Source organism: Neoarius graeffei, chromosome 14 (genome assembly GCF_027579695.1).
Source record: "Neoarius graeffei isolate fNeoGra1 chromosome 14, fNeoGra1.pri, whole genome shotgun sequence".
In the NCBI taxonomy this organism is placed as follows: domain Eukaryota; kingdom Metazoa; phylum Chordata; class Actinopteri; order Siluriformes; family Ariidae; genus Neoarius; species Neoarius graeffei.
The window spans coordinates 47,035,010-47,056,446 of NC_083582.1; the positions used below are offsets into that span (position 1 = coordinate 47,035,010).

At 40.6% G+C, this 21,437-nt stretch overlaps 3 protein-coding genes and 1 long non-coding RNA gene across 5 annotated transcripts in view; 2 read left to right on the forward strand and 2 right to left on the reverse strand.

The window, feature by feature from the left end:
* xrcc6 (X-ray repair complementing defective repair in Chinese hamster cells 6) lies at window positions 1-8,981 on the reverse strand. Its single transcript, XM_060939821.1, has 12 exons — window positions 7,455-8,981; window positions 7,223-7,335; window positions 5,398-5,539; window positions 5,076-5,327; window positions 4,803-4,989; window positions 2,839-3,025; window positions 2,574-2,742; window positions 2,284-2,445; window positions 2,026-2,155; window positions 1,818-1,918; window positions 401-517; window positions 1-294 (listed from the first exon to the last, which is right to left on the reverse strand). The coding sequence occupies exons 1-12, from the start codon at window positions 7,525-7,527 to the stop codon at window positions 101-103; spliced, it is 1,827 nt and encodes a 608-aa protein (XP_060795804.1). The 5' UTR covers window positions 7,528-8,981; the 3' UTR covers window positions 1-100.
* On the forward strand, window positions 7,835-15,733 carry desi1b (desumoylating isopeptidase 1b). Its single transcript, XM_060939823.1, has 6 exons — window positions 7,835-8,296; window positions 8,416-8,437; window positions 8,557-8,626; window positions 8,789-8,898; window positions 10,602-10,724; window positions 10,902-15,733. Exons 1-6 carry the CDS (start codon window positions 8,212-8,214, stop codon window positions 10,984-10,986), a joined length of 495 nt encoding a protein of 164 aa, XP_060795806.1. The 5' UTR covers window positions 7,835-8,211; the 3' UTR covers window positions 10,987-15,733.
* On the reverse strand, window positions 13,769-20,094 carry LOC132898313 (uncharacterized). Of its 2 annotated transcripts, XR_009656484.1 has the most exons (4): window positions 18,541-20,094; window positions 18,309-18,421; window positions 16,192-16,274; window positions 13,769-13,958 (listed from the first exon to the last, which is right to left on the reverse strand). It is a non-coding gene; the product is annotated as an uncharacterized LOC132898313 (long non-coding RNA). The 2 variants fall into 2 exon arrangements; XR_009656485.1 differs by lacking the exon at window positions 16,192-16,274 and having other exon boundaries at window positions 18,541-20,083.
* Window positions 18,921-21,437, forward strand: part of LOC132898311 (desumoylating isopeptidase 1-like) — a 7,899-nt gene continuing 5,382 nt past the window's right edge. Inside the window, exons 1-4 of the mRNA XM_060939822.1 lie at window positions 18,921-19,382; window positions 19,502-19,523; window positions 19,643-19,712; window positions 19,875-19,984. Of these exons, the coding sequence (XP_060795805.1) occupies window positions 19,298-19,382; window positions 19,502-19,523; window positions 19,643-19,712; window positions 19,875-19,984 (287 nt within the window). The 5' untranslated portion in view covers window positions 18,921-19,297. The remainder of the gene's footprint in view (window positions 19,383-19,501; window positions 19,524-19,642; window positions 19,713-19,874; window positions 19,985-21,437) is intronic.

Below are 21,437 nucleotides of genomic sequence, written 5' to 3' on the forward strand. Positions count from 1 at the left end.
CACATTTAACACATTTTAATTGTTATTACATATCAATTGTCAGCATCAGACACTCTTATAAAATGAAGCAAAATCTTCAGCTGTCTGTCTCGATTCATCTTCAGAGCTGCGCAGTCAGAGCATCTATGAGTTCCTGTTTTTTGGTGCCTGTTGTTCGTACTCCAAATTGTTTGCAGGCATCTTTCAGCACAGGAACCGTCAGCTTTCCCAAAGTTCCTTTAGCCACGTGGGCTCGCAGCTCATCTTCTGACAGCTCAACTTTTGGCTTCTTATCAACACCTCCCCTAGCCTCAGCTGTTAAAAACAAAGAATGTCTTCAGCAGCTGTAATAGTGACTTACACAGCTAATGAAAATATGTCACTTTTCCTTATTTTATTTCTAAAATCCAAGACCCCTCACCTGGTTTGCGTTTGGCTGATGGCTTGCCTTCAGGGTTGTAGTCCGCTGGATAGACCAAATCTTTGAATTCTTGAACTAAAGGACCAAGTCGATCATCAATCATTTCCAACTTGGGCACTAGAGACAGACAAAAAGAAGGGAGTTGACAAGTCCACTATATGGCCACAAGTTTGTGGACACCTGACCATCACACCCATATGTGGGTCTTCCCCAAAATATTGCTACAAAGCTGGAAGGACAAAAGTTGTATAGGAGGGCTTTGCATGTTGTATTAGTGCAATTTTCCTTCACTAGAACTAAGAGGCCCAAACCTATTCCAGCATGACAATGCCCCTGTTAATAAAGCGAGCTCCATGAAGACATGGGTTGCCAAGACTGGAGTAGAAGAACTTGAGCATCCTGCACAGAATCCTGACCTCAACCCCACTGAAACCCTGTTGGATGAACTGATATGATGTTCGTTCTTCGGCGTCGAAGATGACCATGACTTCAATTTGGTGGGTGGCAGTTGTGGGCCAGGACGTGACTGATGAGGCCAATCTGGGCTTTGAAGGTACGCCCATATGTCAGGCACGTGTGGGATGAACTAGAACACTGACTGCAGCCAAGGCCTCCTCACCAGACATCAGTGCCTGAGCACACTAAAGGCCAATTTATGCTGACAACCCAGTCCTCGCAGATAGCGTCGCAGACAGTGTCCGCGTAGCCCCCCCACCTTCGCAGACGCTCTGCGCGCACCTCCCAAAAATTGTGACCACCGCAGAAGCCTCGCAGACAGCGCCGCAGACAAGAGGGCTCTGATTGGTCCACTCTACATCCGCTTCCCTACTTTCCCGGTTTGGTTTGTTTTCACGACCGTCATTTTTAAAAACACGAGCGAAGATGGAGCAGCACGAAGAGCGGTTGATCGAGGAAGTGAGGAAGTATGTACAGCTATACGACTCCAGTTCTAGTCATTATAAAAAAAAAAAGTTCTAGTCATTATAAGTAACCGGAGGATAAACACTCCACTAACCACACCCACCAACTACTCCTAGCGACTTCGCGCCCCCTTGCGTTGTGCAGGTGAATAACATCGCGCACGCCTATTATCCCCGCTCAACAATAAATTACAACTGTCTGCGAAAAGCTATCTGCGAAACCCTTGTCGCAAGAGCATGCAGAGGCCTTAACACTAGTGGCTGAATGAGCAAATCCCCACAGCCACACTCCAAAATCGAGTGGAAATTCTTCCCAGAAGAGGTTATTATAACAGCAAAGGGGACTAAATCTGGAATGGTATATTCAACAAGCACTTGGGTGTGATGTTCAGGTGTGAACAAACTTTTGGCCAGAGAGTGTACATCAGGATACATGTGATTCATGAGAACACATCACAGATTAAAACATTGCTAATTCAGATAAGCAAAATGCTTACATGTAAAGTCCTCAATAGCTTCAGGTGCCATCATATCCAGAGCTAGGGCCTCCAGATTCCTATAATGCTGTTGCAGAACTGGATTTTCAAATGCATCACTCCTGTTTACATAAAAGTTCAGAAAACAACTAAAATTGGTTTGTTTGTTTTTATGTGGACACAATACACCAAGCCCCTTAAATTAACATGGAAAAAATTAAAACAATACCTATATTTGAAGCGGAGTTTGTGCACAATCTCTTTCATTTTGTTAACTTGTTCAGCAGAGGCTGTAGGACACTCATGCACATCCAGAGTGCGTATATCGTCCGCGTAAGGTAGGAAAATAGCATGAAAACCTGCATGATGAAAGTACACATTGTTTAGTGTTCCTATCTTGGCAGTATGACAGATTTGCAGTAAGGTATAATTGCTGTACATATTCATTATGGTGAATAATATTTTGCTATAAAATGACAGGTGATACCTGGAGGTGCAACTTGAACCACACTGTTCTCCAGCACTTCTGTCTGGGGTACCAAGGCCACAAAGCGAGGCGGAGTGTTACGGCGTGAAGTGAACTTGCACAATGCAAACACGTTTCTTTCACTACATTTTTGCAGCAGAGCTGTGAAAACACAGGAACTCCCTGCGAGAGTTTCGTGAATAATACTGAATGGGTTTTGAGAACCAAAAGAGGTGCCATCATGACAGAAAAGCACAACATGCATTTAGGTTTAAATCAAAACTGAACAGAAAAACAACAAAAAGCCTTGCCTGTGACTTGCTCCTCCTCTGGATATATGAACAATGCAGGCCGTATATGATGGTGTAATTTCAAACGATCCATAGGCTTAAATCCCATCAGAACAAGACCAGGTTCATCAAACTTTTTGATCTCATCCACTTCGTCTTTCTCCATCACAATCTGCTTGTTTCCATAAACCTTTATAAAACAGAGATAACATGTTCATGCCAAAGTTTGTTGCTATAGGTTTATGTGTAACAGATGGTTCTTTAAAAATGCAATTTGTGCAGTTACCTGGGCTTTCTTGATATCACTGGGCAGAAGCAGGCTTCCATTTTGGGTGTGGAAGAGACGGGTTTTAGTGCGCATTGGCTCATTGGTATCTCTATACAATCGGACAGCAGAAGGTTTACTGGCTGTTCTGACCAAGATATACACACCCACTGCCACCTTCATATCATCTCCCAGAGAAAAAGTCAGCCTTAAAAAAAAAAAAAGTTGGTATAAAACATACATAATTACAGGGGCAATTATGCAAAGGCAGTGGAATTTGGTTCATATATGGGTTGTGCTGGTTCTTTAGATTTCATTTGCAAGGAGCCTCATTTACCGTTCATTGTATTCATAAATATTTTTGTAGGCTAAACTGAACTAAAGCTTCCCACCAGATGTGGGTGGCCCAGCGGTTAGCACGGTCGCCTCACAGCAAGAAGGTTCTGGGTTCGCGGCCGGCGGGGGCCTTTCTTACTTTACTTTTACTCACTTTACTTTCTGTGTGGAGTTTGCATGTTCTCCCCGTGTGTGCGTGGGTTTCCTCCGAGTGCTCCGGTTTCCCCCACAATCCAAAGACATGCCAATATGGGATGGCCTTGAGCTGAGGCGCCCTTGAGCGAGGCACCTAACTCCCAACTGCTCCCCGGGTGCTGTTAGCATGGCTGCCCACTGCTCTGGGTGTGTGTGTGTGTGTGTGTGTGTGTACTCACTGCACGTGTCTGTGTTCACTGCTTCAGATGGGTTAAATGCAGAGAGGAATTTCACAAGCATGTGATGAATAAAGTTATTCTTCTTCTAGAAATGTTTTGATAAGCTGATTTTCTTCATAATCGTGCAAATGTTGATGGTGGGTGCAGACTGGAAATATCGATCTTAATAATAATAATAAAACAACATTTGGTTATCTTTAATAAAAGCATTTTGCATATGTCTTAGTCTAGATAGGCCTTTTGTTCTGGTAGGCTAAATATCATATATACATAGCTTGACTCTTGTATCCATCCTCCCTTTTTTACATTTTCTTCTCATGCACAGACATTTCCTTCTTTTACACACACACACACACACACACACACACAGTGAATTAGACTAGTCTTTCAATCATTCATTTTGGGTTTCTTTGTTTATTATTTCCAATCCAAACAGGAGACTATACACTGCTTGTGTGATTCATACAACTGTATATTCATTTTCTGATGGGACAGCCTCAGCAGATCCTTTTTTTTTTTGGCGGTAACCTGTTCCAGTTATGAAATTTGAAGCCCATCAACTGAAGTTGATGCAGCCCAGAGTTTTCGAAAGACAGTTAGGCCACACCAATTTAATTAGTTGGTTCTCGGATTTTTTCAGGAAAAATATGAAACGAGTGGGCGAAATAAAAAAAATTTAAAAAAATGCTCTGATGGTAAAATTAGCGGTGGAAATAGACCAAACAATACAGGCAAACCAGTAAACAGAATTTCAACACCTGTCAAAGATTTTACGCTTCTGTTCGCTGAATATCCTAACAATCACAAACACAGGCTTTACAGTACTTCCCTCCACAGGCATGTTTCTTCCACAAGTCTTTATCAAAAGTGAAAGGGGCGATTTGATTGGTTTTCGACGTCACGTGACCTTTTCTGTTGGCGGGAGTTTGATTTCGATTTTATTTTTTTTAATTTTCTTCAAGCGGCGATTCCAAGAACCAACTAATTGAATTGGTGTGGCCTTAGCTTTCAACTTTCCAATTGTCTATACAGAGGAAAATGCCTTTATTACAATTCTCAGTACTTGGAAACAAATAACAATGGAGAAAAGCAGTTTATAAACAATGCTTAAACTACCTAAATGTTAGGCTTTGTATCCACACTCTCCAATTACACATACAGTTATGGAAAAATTAAGAAACCACTTTTAATGGTGACCACTCTTAAAAGTGGTCTCTTAATTTTTTCCATAGCTGGACACATTCTACATTTGGAGCCTGCAGTCTTTTCACTTACCTACTCTGAGCTCTCTTTGGCATCTCTCGAGCCCTGACCCTCTTTGTGAGTTCCTCAAGTTTCCCACAAGGTTCAAGCTGCAGCCCAAGCTCAAGCTCATCCTCAGAGGGGGTTACAATGTCACAGAAGAACAGGGAAACATCAAACCCTCCCGGCTTGCTTAGGTGCATTAAATCTATAACCACGCCTTGGGAAAAGAGAAATACTTCGATCAGGATCAGATTCAACATCAGGTGTACAAGCTTCCAACATTTTAACAGTTTGCATTTTCACCTGTCTCTTTAACATCATCAGCCTTAGTACAAGCCAGTTTGTCTCTATTTCTGTCTCCTCCGTGAGGGTCATCTCTGCAGGTGAAAATCATGAGGCGTTTGTGAGCCAGCCGTAGCTTAATGTCACTATATAAATTTGAACAGCACCACAGAGCATCTCCGAGTGATGTCTCCCCACTGCCCATGATCTCTGCAGCCAGCTGAGCCCCTTTATCACCTCTCAGGTTATCGATTTCCTGCACACGCCGAGCACCTGAGAGAAGAATTGTTTGGTTATAAACAGACAATTTTAACAATAACGTACTATAAAGTCTGTTGCCTACCAGGAGAATCCAGATCATGGTAAACGTAGACATGTTTGAAAGAGTTTCTGGGGTTCTTGCTCTGCTCAGTCCCATAAAACACCAATGCAACCAGGTCTCGGTCACGACTTATGATTTTACTGGTGTACACATTGCGCACACACTAGAAGAAAAAGACAGACAGAAATCAGTGTTGTATAGTGCCTCTAATGTCCTGAAAGGCCATTATTATTCATCTCATTATCTCTAGCCGCTTTATCCTGTTCTACAGGGTCGCAGGCAAGCTGGAGCCTATCCCAGCTGACTACGGACGAAAGGCAGGGTACACCCTGGACAAGTCACCAGGTCATCACAGGGCTGACACATAGACACAGACAACCATTCACACTCACACCTACGGTCAATTTAGAGTCACCAGTTAACCTAACCTGCATGTCTTTGGACTGTGGGGGAAACCGGAGCACCCGGAGGAAACCCACGCGGACACGGGGAGAACATACCATTATTATTATTACTACTACGGCTGCTCCCATTAGGGGTTGCCATAGCGGATCCATTCCGCATATTTGATTTGGCATAGGTTTTACACTGGATGCCCTTCCTGACGCAACCCTCCCCAATCTATCCAGGCTTAGGACCAGCACTAAGTATGCACTGTTTTGTACAACCCCAGTGACTGGGTATTTTACCTAACCTGCATGTCTTTGGACTGTGGGGGAAAACCGGAGCAACCGGATGAAACCCACACGGACATGAAGAGAACATGCAACCTCCACACAGAAAGGCCGCCCGTCGGCTGTAGGGTTTGAACCCAGAACCTTCTTGCTGTAAGGCAACCACTACACCACTGTATCTTATCTCATCTCATTATCTCTAGCCGCTTTATCCTTCTACAGGGTCGCAGGCAAGCTGGAGCCTATCCCAGCTGACTACGGGCGAAAGGCGGGGTACACCCTGGACAAGTCGTCAGGTCATCACAGGGCTGACACATAGACACAGACAACCATTCACACTCACATTCACACCTACGGTCAATTTAGAGTCACCAGTTAACCTAACCTGCATGTCTTTGGACTGTGGGGGAAACCGGAGCACCCGGAGGAAACCCACACGGACATGGGGAGAACATACCATTATTATTATTACTACTACTACGGCTGCTCCCGTTAGGGGTTGCCATAGCGGATCCATTCCGCATATTTGATTTGGCATAGGTTTTACACTGGATGCCCTTCCTGACGCAACCCTCCCCAATCTATCCAGGCTTAGGACCAGCACTAAGTATGCACTGTTTTGTACAACCCCAGTGACTGGGTATTTTACCTAACCTGCATGTCTTTGGACTGTGGGGGAAAACCGGAGCACCCGGACGAAACCCACACGGACATGAAGAGAACATGCAACCTCCACACAGAAAGGCCGCCCGTCGGCTGTAGGGTTTGAACCCGGAACCTTCTTGCTGTAAGGCAACTACTACACCACTGTATCACCCATTATTATTATTAATCATCATGTGTACAAGATAATTGTCCTGAAATGCACAAATTATTTGTCTTATGAGAATAAGACAAAATATCTGTATGATAGGCTTATGCTTTGAAGAATACAGGGGTAAGTTGTGTTTGTCGCTTTTAAGAGTTTGTTTAACTATGTTTGAAACATGCCGTCGTTTATTGCTTTATTTGGACTGTACATGATCTTGTGCTCACATAAGTAAAAACAAACAACAACAACAAATAAAAATCACCTTATGGGCCCTTTAGGGGCCCCTGTTAAAACGGTCCCGGACCATACTTTTGCTCAGGAGCCGTACTGTTTGGATTTCAGGAGGTATATCTGTACACACCTGCATTGTCATGTCAAAGTTAGAAGGTTCTCCATCTTCTCCTTTAACGAACATTTCTTTAGACGCATCCACTAAGAACACCAAGCTGTCACGCCCACTGCTCTGGTATTCTCCTATTAAAATGTGAATAAAACGTTGCAGATTAAACATCTTAATAACCAAATAATTTAATATATTAAACCCAGCTATGAACTTGAAATCTTTAACAGTGTGAAAGGAAAGAGGTGCAAACCTGCAGGATCTTCTCCTTCTTCTTGCTCAACCTCGTCGTCATCATCATTTCGGTAATCTGACCAATCAGCCATTCTCTTCTTTTCACCCTGTAACCGAACGAATTCTTTCCCCAGAGGGCAAAATGTTTATAAGTTTCCTTAGTCTCCTTAAATAAACTCCAGACTTTATTTCTAGAAAGGAATCTATAATGAGTTAGCAACTTCCTTTGGCTTCTTCGCAGCGGAAAAACAGAACCCCGCGCGGCTGTGTGGTCCAATTCCAAAAGGCTACAATTTGATTGACAGTGCAACAATCCAATCAACGACAAGCATGGAACCACTTACACCAATCAAAGTCTTAGAGGGCGTGGTTTGTGCAGGCGGAAGTGTTCGGGTACGGATCGACGAGTAAATAGAAACCGGAATGTAACCGAATCACTGCAGAAATATTTACCTTAGATTAGACTGACCTTTCAGAAACTTGTACCAGCTAAAAAGAGCAGCATTTTTTTTAATACAAATGTGTTAGACACGTCAATACATAGGACCACTGCATGAAAAGTCCTGTTTACAAACTTTTGCGTTTTATATCGCCACCTGTCGCTGTGGAGTATAAACGAGACGGTTTTTGTTTCCTGATGTAAATAGCACAGTCATCCGCTTTATGTTCCTGTCGTCTTAAACTTTTAAATCGGAGGATAACCTCAAACAAAATCCGGCGGAACGTCTCACTGTAGTCTTATCCCGTTTTTATTGCTTTAAAAGTCGCACTGAGTGATGGAGGATCAGACCTACAGTGTGAAGCTCTATATTTATGACCTGTCAAAGGGACTTGCTCGCCAGCTCAGTCCTCTGCTGTTAGGTGAGCAACTTGTGATTGTTAGCAAGATTCCAGCTAAAGTGAATTAGCTGCCAGGTAAACCAAATATTCTTTACTTGTAAAACCATTTACCAAATTAACCCTCGCATTCTGATTGACAGGAAAACAACTGGAAGGAGTTTGGTAAGTATTTAAAAGCCATATCTACTCTACATTCTCCCTGATCGCGCTTCTCATTGAAAAATGTTTGTGCTGACATAAAATGCCGGATGAGAGTTAAAAGCTGTGTTATTTGGATTTAGGCACACATCAGTAGTAATCCATGGAGCGGAGTATTTCTTTGGGGGACAGGGTATAACAAACTGCCCACCGGTAAGACGTGTAAACTAGTCTTCAGTGTTTTATTTCTTGTTTGTTCATCAAGAAATTCATTGTCAGATAAACAGCACAATTCTCATACAACAGCACACCGAAAGAGCAGAGTCATGTGTTGTGTTGTGAAAGACTCGGTCATGTATTGTTCATTGTTTTCAGGGTGCTACACTGTTGGGAGAGCCAGATGCCATAGTGGATTTGGGAAACACAGAAGTTCCTAAGGACATATTTACAGAATATATCTCATCCCTGCACGAGTCAACATACAGGCAAATTCATCGCCTTTTCCTCAACTCAATGTTTCATCAGCTCTTCAGTAAACAATATCCGAAGTGAATTCTATATGTATAGTGGTGCTTGAAAGTTTGTGAACCCTTTAGAATTTTCTACATTTCTGCATAAATATGACCAAAAACAACATCAGGTTTTCACACAAGTCCTAAAAGTAGATAAAGAGAACCCAGTTAAACAAATGAGACAAAAATATTATACTTGGTCATTTATTTATTGAGGAAAATGATCCCCAATATTACATATCTGTGAGTGGCAAAAGTATGTGAACCTTTGCTTTCAGTATCTGGTGTGACGCCCTTGTGCAGCAATAACTGCAACTAAACGTTTCCGGTAACTGTTGATCAGTCCTGCACACCGGCTTGGAGGAATTTTAGCCCATTCCTCTGTACAGAACAGCTTCAACTCTGGGATGTTGGTGGGTTTCCTCACATGAACTGCTCGCTTTAGGTCCTTCCACAACGTTTCGATTGGATTAAGGTCAGGACTTTGACTTGGCCATTCCAAAACATTAACTTTATTCTTCTTTAACCATTCTTTGGTAGAACGACTTGTGTGCTTAGGGTCGTTCTTCTCTTGAGATTCACTTAATGGACAGATGTCCTGACATTTTTCCTTTAGAATTCGCTGGTATAATTCAGAATTCATTGTTCCATCAGTGATGGTAAGCCGTCCTGGCCCAGATGCAGCAAAACAGGCCCAAATCATGATACTACCACCACCATGTTTCACAGATGGGATAAGGTTCTTATGCTGGAATACAGTGTTTTCCTTTCTTCAAACATAACGCTTCTCATTTAAACCAAAAAGTTCTATTTTGGTCTCATCCGTCCACAAAACATTTTTCCAATAGCCTTCTGGCTTGTCCATGTGATCTTTAGCAAACTGCTGACAAGCAGCAGTGTTCTTTTTTGAGAGCAGTGGCTTTGTAGCCCTGCCATGCACACCATTGTTGTTCAGTGTTTTCCTGATGGTGGACTCATGAACATTAACATTAGCCAATGTGAGAGAGGCCTTCAGTTGCTTAGAAGTTACCCTGGGGTCCTTTGTGACCTCGCCGACTATTACACGCCTTGCTCTTGGAGTGATCTTTGTTGGTCGACCATTCCTGAGGAGGGTAACAATGGTCTTGAATTTCCTCCATTTGTACACAATCTGTCTGACTCTGGATTGGTGGAGTCCAAACTCTTTAGAGATGCTTTTGTAACCTTTTCCAGCCTGATGAGCATCAACAATGCTTTTTCTGAGGTCCTCAGAAATCTCCTTTGTTCATGCCATGATAGACTTCCACAAACATGTGTTGTGAAGCTCAGACTTTGATGGATCCCTGTTCTTTAAATAAAACAGGGTGCCCACTCACACCTGATTGTCATCCCATTGATTGAAAACACCTGACTCTAATTTCACCTTCAAATTAGCTGCTAATCTTAGCTGTTCACATACTTTTGCCACTCACAGATATGTAATATTGGATCATTTTCCTCAATAACTAAATGACCAAGTATAATATTTTTGTCTAATTTGTTTAACTGGGTTCTCTTTATCTATTTTTAGGACTTGTGTGAAAATCTGATGTTGTTTTTGGTCATATTTATGCAGAAACATAAATTCTAAAGGGTTCACAAACTTTCAAGCACCACTGTATAAAAGCAATTTTTGTCTTCTTCATCTCTCTCTACAGACCAGAGACGTATCACCTTTTCGAACACAACTGTAACACCTTCAGTAGCGAAATGGCCCAATTTTTAACAGGAAGAAAAATTCCATCATATATTACCGACCTGCCGTCTGATGTGCTTTCCACGTACGTCTCTCATACAGACCATGATTATAGGAAAAGTTAATAGGACTAGTTAAACCAATTCCGTGATAGCAGTAGTAACACTGCACATTTTCTTATTATGTGTGCCAGAAATTCTGCCAATCTGAAACACTTTTTTTTTTTTTTTTGGTTTAACACGAAGTTGTGTGCTCTCCACAGGCCTTTTGGACAAACACTGCGTCCTCTGATTGAATCTGTCAGCATTGCTCCACCTACAGACAACTCTTTCAATGGACAAAGGTAGACTGTGTTGTAAAGAACAGTGTCATGTTAAAGGAATGGTTCAGGCACAAATTAAGTTTAATTCAGAAATGAAGGTTTCACAAAGGTCAGTATCACCAAAGCAATTTCCTTGTACTTGGCAATAAACTTGATTCGTATTCTGATGATAGCCATATATACAGTACTGTACAAAAGTCTTAGGCACGTATAAAGAAATGCTGTAGACCAAAAATGGTCTACAGCAAATAATGAAATGAAATGTTTCAACATTAAAAAAAATACTATAAACAGCAGTAAGCCATAATAAACGAAACAAACTCAGTATTTGGTGTGAGACGACCCTCTGCTTTAAAATATAGTTGTCTCGGGTACAGTGAGTGCAGTTTTATAAGGAAATGAGCTGTGGGTTTTACTGGGCATCTTGCAGAAGCAGCCACCATTCTTCTGGACACTTTGTCACACTTGCTTCTTAATTTTGCAGCAAAACCCAGTAGCCTTCATTATGTTTTCTTTTTTTAATCTGCATAGTGGTCTCTTATGTACTATGCTGCTCAGATACAAACACTTTTTTTTTTTTTTTTCTGTAACATTTAATTTTGTGCTGGAAAACAAACGTTTGGAACTCTAAAATGTTTTTTGTACTGACTCAATAATGTAGAAGTCATAAAATAGAAATCTATAACAAAGATTTGTATGAAAAACAATAGGGTGCCTGAGACTTTTGCACAGTACTGTGTGTGTATATATAGCGCCCTCCACAATTATTGGCACCCCTGGTTAAGATGTGTTAAAAGCCTTAAAATAAATTAAATTTTTATTGCAGAAGCATAATCTCACACTGAAAAATGTAGCCCTTAACTCAAGTGAATTTAAAAAAAATCCCTGACTAAGAAATAATTATTTTTCATAAAATCACCTGTTCCACAATTATTGGCACCCATAACAATTCCTAGAAAATAAATGTAATTGAAACATTTCTGTCATTTCTACTGTAGTTTATAAAGTTGATCAGAGTATCTAGGAACCTTTAATTAGTAATTCATCATGTCCTGTTTCCCTGGGGTATAAATATGATGTGACACAGAGGCCTATTTCTCTTATCCACGCTTCAACATGGGAAAGGCAAGAGAACACACCATTCAAGTAAGGCAGATGTGTGTCGACCTTCATAAGTCAGGCAATGGCTACAAGAAAATAGCCACCTACCTACACCTGCCCAAATCTACAGTCAGAGGAATCATCAAGAAGTTTAAAACAACTGGAACAGTGGCAAACAAGCCTGGACGAGGATGTAAGTTTGTCTTGCCACCACGCACAGTGAGGAGGATGGTAAGAGAAGTAAAAAGTTCTCCAAAGCTCACTGTTAGAGAATCGCATCAAAGAGTAGCATCTTGGGGTCACAAAGTCTCCATAACAACCATCAGGCGCTATCTACATGCCAACAAGCTGCTTGGGAGGCATGCACGGAAAAAGCCTTTTCTCACTTGCAAGCATAAACGTAAACATCTGGAGTTCGCTAAGCAGTACTGGGACTTCAACTGGGACCGTGTGCTTTGGTCAGATGAGACCAAGATAGAGCTTTTTGGCAACAAACACTCTAATACATCACAAAAGATGAGTATGTGGAAAAGCACCTCATGCCCACTGTGAAGTATGGGGGAGGATCGGTGATGCTGTGGGCCTGTTTCTCTTCCAAAGGCCCCGGGAACCTTGTTAGGGTGCATGGCATCATGAACTCTTTGAAATACCAGGACATTTTAAATCAAAATCTGGTGGCCTTTGCCCGAAAGCTGAAGATGGGTCATCACTGGGTCTTTCAGCAAGATAATGACCCTAAACACACGGCCAAATCTACACAAAAATGGTTCACCAGACACAAAATCAAGCTCCTCCCATGGCCATCTCAGTCCCCAAACCTCAACCCAATTGAAAACCTGTGGGGTGAGCTGAAGAGGAGAGTGCATAGGAGAGGACTCTGGATGATTTAGAGAGATTGTGCAAAGAGGAATGGTCGAATATCCCTCTCTCTGTATTCTCCCATCTTGTGAAATGTTATAGGAGAATATTAAGTGCTGTCTTGTTGGCAAAAGGGAGTTGTACAAAGTATTAACATCAGGGGTGCCAATAATTGTGGCACACATGATTTCATGTAAAATAATTTTTTCTTCATGTGGGATTTTTTTTCCTACTGAATAAATGCACTTGAATTAAAGGTTGGATTTTTCTTTTTTTTGCATTGTTGTCCTATGTTATTATTATTTTTTTTTTTTAAATGAATTTATTAGAAGCCTAAGAACATATCTTAACAAGGGCTGCCAATAATTGTGGAGGGCGCTGTATATATGTCAGCCAATATATGCTTTCTGGCACTACAGGCTAATTTAGCTAACAAATAAGGGAAGCTTAGACTGGCAGCTATATCTGATTGCGCTGTCGTCACACATTTGTCTCAGAATACATGTAAACCAACAGACCAAGTCTCTTAAACAACACGTAAACACATGACCAAATGAGTTTTTAAGGCCTGTTAAACACACTGTCTAGAAAGGTGAAGTTATCTGATGAATAAATAGTTTGCTGCAATGCATCAGAATCTACATATAGATAAGCGTCTTAAGATGGCCCATAAATGTAGCATTCCGAATTTAAAACAAAGTGAAACACTCTCCTCAAGATCTTGATTTTTGTAGACACTGACCCATAGTCATGAACCATTAGCTTGCAACTGGATCTATAAACAAGCGGTGTGGAAAAATCTCTGACTGCAGTGATTTTACTTTTCATTGAAATATAACAAGAAACTATTATTGTGTAATTTTGTTTAATGCTTAAATATACTATAATGTTCATATGCATAATGATTATATAATACTTAAATCTTCTGCTGTTGTATATGTTGAGGCTGGTGCTCATTCTTGACAAATAATGGATTCTTCCTGGCTGCCAAAGTCTGCTTTTGTGTTGACTTGACTTTTATCCGATCTGCAATAACATCTGAAAGTCACACGAGCTTGCGCAAATCAGTACAAAAATACATGGTGAGGAAGTGATACTGAATTTATGGCTGCTATTGCTGTTTTAAACTATGCATCACACTTTAGTATATTTTTACTGTACTGTATGACACTTTACTGGTATGGCACTGTGTGTCATCCAGTGTCTGAATCCAAAAGAAAGACTCTTTATTATTACTTAATATCTTGTCATGAATGACATGCAGTTTGTGTGATGCTGAATTGGAGGCTTCCTTTACTTGTTCGCGACATTAGTCTAATATCTCAAATTTAGATGCCAAACATATGCTCAACTACAGTTAGGGAAATAAAAAAATTTTCTCCCATCTATCACTTTAAGACATTGGCTTAAGATGGAGAGATAGACAGAAAGAAAGAGAAGAGAGAATTTTTATTGGTCTCGAGGGAAATTGCAGCATTACAGTAGTGGTAATAAACATTAATGAAAACTTGATCAGTAAAATGGTGTGTGAAAAAATTCTCAGTAATGAAGCTTCAGAATAATATATGGAGTAATATATAGTTTTGAGTAATATATTGCAAAATGTTTTGGCCTTCCAGACACAGTTGTGCTGTTTTTATTAAGAACCTGTCACATCAGTTATTGAAACAAAAAATAGGAAATAACAAACACATACAGCTAATAGAATATTTCATGAAATTAATAACCTATTAATTAAAAATAAATCAATTAGCCTTAAATGTCTGGAGAATGTGCGATATGCAAAATGGGACTACATTCATATCAATACCAAATATCACAAAATACAAATGGGAACATATTTACAATCTTCTTTGTAAGTGGTAAAGTATAGGATGTATTATCCTATGGGTTGTACAGGATATGTCCGAGAGGCAGTATTTTACTCAATGTTCTCTTGCCAACCTCATATTCATTTCTCATACACTTGTTGTTGTATGGCACATGTACTAATGAGTTCAGCTGATTTATTGTATCTTTTCCACTTTTTTTTTTTGCCATTATTTGTCATGGAACCATTTCTGCCTGTTTAATCCATGAAAATTAGATTGTTTGTTTTATTGATTAACTCATTTTTTGTAACTTCGTATGAAAAGTCTATAAGTGTTCTGTCATAAGTACTGACATTTGGGTCATAAGGTTGATCTTCAGATAAATCAAATAGTTTGTAGGTTAAGCTAAAAGGGTTTTTCCTAATCTATGTGATGACAGAATACAGAGAATACATCTTTTACCTTCAGATTTTACCTCCATATTGATGTCAGTATGTCTGTGTGTATACTTAATGACTTCTCTGCTTATTATATACTTGAAATTACTTTTGTTGACCTAATATTAACCGATTTATTGGTGACCTTGCTTGTCGGATTGGTGGAATAATTTTGTACCTCAAATACTAAAGCATGACTGTATATTTTGATCTTTAGTAATTAATGGGAAGCAAAATGTTACTTTACTGCAATGCAAATTTGTTTCTGTTCAACACCGTGATCTTCCTTGAACAAAAGGTGAATTTGAGGAGGTGTAAAGTACCTCTGGTTGTGATGCTGTTTATCTGTTGGAAAGACTTGAATAATTGTAGTGTAGCAATGAAAGTGTCCACTAAGTGGCAGAAGTACTGCACAGTTTTGAGGTAAACCAAGCCAAGCAGTCATCAGCATTCATGTATATTAAATATATTTAAGTTCCACTATATTGAATATTATTATAATGTGATTGTATAATGTCTGCTGTAACCTGTAATAAACATTTGCTCATACTTGTTTCCTATAAAAGACTGCAACCGCGTCTCGTCCAACACACGTACACCCCCAAGTTGCTGCTAACGCACTGATCACTTTACATTCAGGACTGTAAATACAATTATTACAATCTGTGCAACATCTGCTTACACTGCACTTTATTTTACTGACTTGAGCACTTTACACATAGGAACATAAATACAGCTAGTACAATTGTGCAATATCTGCCTATACTGCAATTCCCCCACTTACTTTATCTTGTATTTTATTTATATTCTGTTTTACTGCTGTTTTCTCAGAGTGCTACCAAACTAAGTTTAATTGTATAACTACAATGACAATAAAGTCTCTTATCTATTATAAAAATTGTCATAATGTTGCGATGGATGATGAGGGAAAACCAGTGGCTCTGTCATGCTGTTTTGCTGTCACTTGTCCCCTTAGAAAGAAGCATCACTGCAAATCCCTACAAAGTTATTTTGACTGATTACCTTTATGCCATCATGAAGCTTTTTCGTCATGATGGGAGCAGTCTCTTCCAGGGTGACGTACTCATCCACAGGGCACAAGAGCTCTGAATAATTAGATGAGTAATCATGTAAATTACATGCTATAGCCTTCAGTCACAAGATCTCAACCCAGTTGAACACCTTATGAAAGACTGTTTATCTCTGTAATACAGTTCCAGAGAATTGGAGAGTCCATGTCAAGGTGTGTTGAAGCAATTAACAGCTTGTGGTGGCCCAGTTTAGTATGAAGACACTTTATTAGGGTGATGTGTGTGTGTGACCTGTCTAAGCTTTTCAGTTTTGTTTTTCTTTTTTTTTTTTTGTAAAAACACAAGGTAGTAATTTTCTAAATCCCATATATGATAAATTTTCCTTTTGGCCAGTGATCTTTATATAGTAAACCTTGTATCTGATATGGGCGATGCCAGCAGTTACTTACAGGTTTTTCCTGTATTTACAGGTATATCCTGTTTTAAGCATGTGAGAGGAACTCTTACTTTCACTCATGACATGACCTCATCATAAATAAATCCTCGTTAGTTATATTATGCTGTGCAATAACATTCACTACCTAGTGCAAGATTTGTATTTCTATTTTCTCATCTCATTATCTCTAGCCGCTTTATCCTGTTCTACAGGGTCGCAGGCAAGCTGGAGCCTATCCCAGCTGACTACGGGCGAAAGGCGGGGTACACCCTGGACAGGTCGCCAGGTCATCACAGGGCTGACACATAGACAACCGTTCACACTCACATTCACACCTACGGTCAATTTAGAGTCACCAGTTAACCTAACCTGCATGTCTTTGGACTGTGGGGGAAACCGGAGCACCCGGAGGAAACCCACGGGGAGAACATGCAAACTCCGCACAGAAAGGCCCTCGCCGGCCACGGGGCTCGAACCCGGACCTTCTTGCTATGAGGCAACAGCGCTAACCACTGCACCACCGTGCTGCCCTTATTTCTATTTTAGTTGCCAGTATTTAATTAGTGCAATATTACTACTTCAGGTGAAGTAATACTCTTAAGTTCCTTTCTTATTTTGTTGTGTACATACATGGCCTGTGTTTTTTCCTTTTTTATTTATTTTATTACTTTTTTATACTATTCATCTCATCTCATTATCTCTAGCCGCTTTATCCTTCTACAGGGTCGCAGGCAAGCTGGAGCCTATCCCAGCTGACTACGGGCGAAAGGCGGGGTACACCCTGGACAAGTCGCCAGGTCATCACAGGGCTGACACATAGACACAGACAACCATTCACACTCACATTCACACCTACGGTCAATTTAGAGTCACCAGTTAACCTAACCTGCATGTCTTTGGACTGTGGGGGAAACCGGAGCACCCGGAGGAAACCCACACGGACACGGGGAGAACATACCATTATTATTATTACTACTACTACGGCTGCTCCCGTTAGGGGTTGCCATAGCGGATCCATTCCGCATATTTGATTTGGCATAGGTTTTACACTGGATGCCCTTCCTGACGCAACCCTCCCCAATCTATCCAGGCTTAGGACCAGCACTAAGTATGCACTGTTTTGTACAACCCCAGTGACTGGGTATTTTACCTAACCTGCATGTCTTTGGACTGTGGGGGAAAACCGGAGCACCCGGACGAAACCCACACGGACATGAAGAGAACATGCAACCTCCACACAGAAAGGCCGCCCGTCGGCTGTAGGGTTTGAACCCGGAACCTTCTTGCTGTAAGGCAACTACTACACCACTGTATCACCCATTATTATTATTAATCATCATGTGTACAAGATAATTGTCCTGAAATGCACAAATTATTTGTCTTATGAGAATAAGACAAAATATCTGTATGATAGGCTTATGCTTTGAAGAATACAGGGGTAAGTTGTGTTTGTCGCTTTTAAGAGTTTGTTTAACTATGTTTGAAACATGCCGTCGTTTATTGCTTTATTTGGACTGTACATGATCTTGTGCTCACATAAGTAAAAACAAACAACAACAACAAATAAAAATCACCTTATGGGCCCTTTAGGGGCCCCTGTTAAAACGGTCCCGGACCATACTTTTGCTCAGGAGCCGTACTGTTTGGATTTCAGGAGGTATATCTGTACACACCTGCATTGTCATGTCAAAGTTAGAAGGTTCTCCATCTTCTCCTTTAACGAACATTTCTTTAGACGCATCCACTAAGAACACCAAGCTGTCACGCCCACTGCTCTGGTATTCTCCTATTAAAATGTGAATAAAACGTTGCAGATTAAACATCTTAATAACCAAATAATTTAATATATTAAACCCAGCTATGAACTTGAAATCTTTAACAGTGTGAAAGGAAAGAGGTGCAAACCTGCAGGATCTTCTCCTTCTTCTTGCTCAACCTCGTCGTCATCATCATTTCGGTAATCTGACCAATCAGCCATTCTCTTCTTTTCACCCTGTAACCGAACGAATTCTTTCCCCAGAGGGCAAAATGTTTATAAGTTTCCTTAGTCTCCTTAAATAAACTCCAGACTTTATTTCTAGAAAGGAATCTATAATGAGTTAGCAACTTCCTTTGGCTTCTTCGCAGCGGAAAAACAGAACCCCGCGCGGCTGTGTGGTCCAATTCCAAAAGGCTACAATTTGATTGACAGTGCAACAATCCAATCAACGACAAGCATGGAACCACTTACACCAATCAAAGTCTTAGAGGGCGTGGTTTGTGCAGGCGGAAGTGTTCGGGTACGGATCGACGAGTAAATAGAAACCGGAATGTAACCGAATCACTGCAGAAATATTTACCTTAGATTAGACTGACCTTTCAGAAACTTGTACCAGCTAAAAAGAGCAGCATTTTTTTTAATACAAATGTGTTAGACACGTCAATACATAGGACCACTGCATGAAAAGTCCTGTTTACAAACTTTTGCGTTTTATATCGCCACCTGTCGCTGTGGAGTATAAACGAGACGGTTTTTGTTTCCTGATGTAAATAGCACAGTCATCCGCTTTATGTTCCTGTCGTCTTAAACTTTTAAATCGGAGGATAACCTCAAACAAAATCCGGCGGAACGTCTCACTGTAGTCTTATCCCGTTTTTATTGCTTTAAAAGTCGCACTGAGTGATGGAGGATCAGACCTACAGTGTGAAGCTCTATATTTATGACCTGTCAAAGGGACTTGCTCGCCAGCTCAGTCCTCTGCTGTTAGGTGAGCAACTTGTGATTGTTAGCAAGATTCCAGCTAAAGTGAATTAGCTGCCAGGTAAACCAAATATTCTTTACTTGTAAAACCATTTACCAAATTAACCCTCGCATTCTGATTGACAGGAAAACAACTGGAAGGAGTTTGGTAAGTATTTAAAAGCCATATCTACTCTACATTCTCCCTGATCGCGCTTCTCATTGAAAAATGTTTGTGCTGACATAAAATGCCGGATGAGAGTTAAAAGCTGTGTTATTTGGATTTAGGCACACATCAGTAGTAATCCATGGAGCGGAGTATTTCTTTGGGGGACAGGGTATAACAAACTGCCCACCGGTAAGACGTGTAAACTAGTCTTCAGTGTTTTATTTCTTGTTTGTTCATCAAGAAATTCATTGTCAGATAAACAGCACAATTCTCATACAACAGCACACCGAAAGAGCAGAGTCATGTGTTGTGTTGTGAAAGACTCGGTCATGTATTGTTCATTGTTTTCAGGGTGCTACACTGTTGGGAGAGCCAGATGCCATAGTGGATTTGGGAAACACAGAAGTTCCTAAGGACATATTTACAGAATATATCTCATCCCTGCACGAGTCAACATACAGGCAAATTCATCGCCTTTTCCTCAACTCAATGTTTCATCAGCTCTTCAGTAAACAATATCCGAAGTGAATTCTATATGTATAGTGGTGCTTGAAAGTTTGTGAACCCTTTAGAATTTTCTACATTTCTGCATAAATATGACCAAAAACAACATCAGGTTTTCACACAAGTCCTAAAAGTAGATAAAGAGAACCCAGTTAAACAAATGAGACAAAAATATTATACTTGGTCATTTATTTATTGAGGAAAATGATCCCCAATATTACATATCTGTGAGTGGCAAAAGTATGTGAACCTTTGCTTTCAGTATCTGGTGTGACGCCCTTGTGCAGCAATAACTGCAACTAAACGTTTCCGGTAACTGTTGATCAGTCCTGCACACCGGCTTGGAGGAATTTTAGCCCATTCCTCTGTACAGAACAGCTTCAACTCTGGGATGTTGGTGGGTTTCCTCACATGAACTGCTCGCTTTAGGTCCTTCCACAACGTTTCGATTGGATTAAGGTCAGGACTTTGACTTGGCCATTCCAAAACATTAACTTTATTCTTCTTTAACCATTCTTTGGTAGAACGACTTGTGTGCTTAGGGTCGTTCTTCTCTTGAGATTCACTTAATGGACAGATGTCCTGACATTTTTCCTTTAGAATTCGCTGGTATAATTCAGAATTCATTGTTCCATCAGTGATGGTAAGCCGTCCTGGCCCAGATGCAGCAAAACAGGCCCAAATCATGATACTACCACCACCATGTTTCACAGATGGGATAAGGTTCTTATGCTGGAATACAGTGTTTTCCTTTCTTCAAACATAACGCTTCTCATTTAAACCAAAAAGTTCTATTTTGGTCTCATCCGTCCACAAAACATTTTTCCAATAGCCTTCTGGCTTGTCCATGTGATCTTTAGCAAACTGCTGACAAGCAGCAGTGTTCTTTTTTGAGAGCAGTGGCTTTGTAGCCCTGCCATGCACACCATTGTTGTTCAGTGTTTTCCTGATGGTGGACTCATGAACATTAACATTAGCCAATGTGAGAGAGGCCTTCAGTTGCTTAGAAGTTACCCTGGGGTCCTTTGTGACCTCGCCGACTATTACACGCCTTGCTCTTGGAGTGATCTTTGTTGGTCGACCATTCCTGAGGAGGGTAACAATGGTCTTGAATTTCCTCCATTTGTACACAATCTGTCTGACTCTGGATTGGTGGAGTCCAAACTCTTTAGAGATGCTTTTGTAACCTTTTCCAGCCTGATGAGCATCAACAATGCTTTTTCTGAGGTCCTCAGAAATCTCCTTTGTTCATGCCATGATAGACTTCCACAAACATGTGTTGTGAAGCTCAGACTTTGATGGATCCCTGTTCTTTAAATAAAACAGGGTGCCCACTCACACCTGATTGTCATCCCATTGATTGAAAACACCTGACTCTAATTTCACCTTCAAATTAGCTGCTAATCTTAG

Bases quoted from the DNA above. Each gene is read 5' to 3' on its own strand.
- xrcc6 (XM_060939821.1), bottom strand. From the start codon at position 7,527: ATGGCTGATTGGTCAGATTACCGAAATGATGATGACGACGAGGTTGAG. The intron at 5,328-5,397 runs GTAGGCAACAGA...TTCTTCTCTCAG, and splicing joins CCATGATCTGGATTCTCCTG to GTGCTCGGCGTGTGCAGGAA. The intron at 2,446-2,573 runs GCAAGGCTTTTT...AAACTCTCGCAG, and splicing joins AGAGGAGGAGCAAGTCACAG to GGAGTTCCTGTGTTTTCACA.
- desi1b (XM_060939823.1), top strand. From the start codon at position 8,212: ATGGAGGATCAGACCTACAGTGTGAAGCTCTATATTTATGACCTGTCA. The intron at 8,899-10,601 runs GCAAATTCATCG...CTCTCTCTACAG, and splicing joins CTGCACGAGTCAACATACAG to ACCAGAGACGTATCACCTTT. The intron at 10,725-10,901 runs GTACGTCTCTCA...TGCTCTCCACAG, and splicing joins CCGTCTGATGTGCTTTCCAC to GCCTTTTGGACAAACACTGC.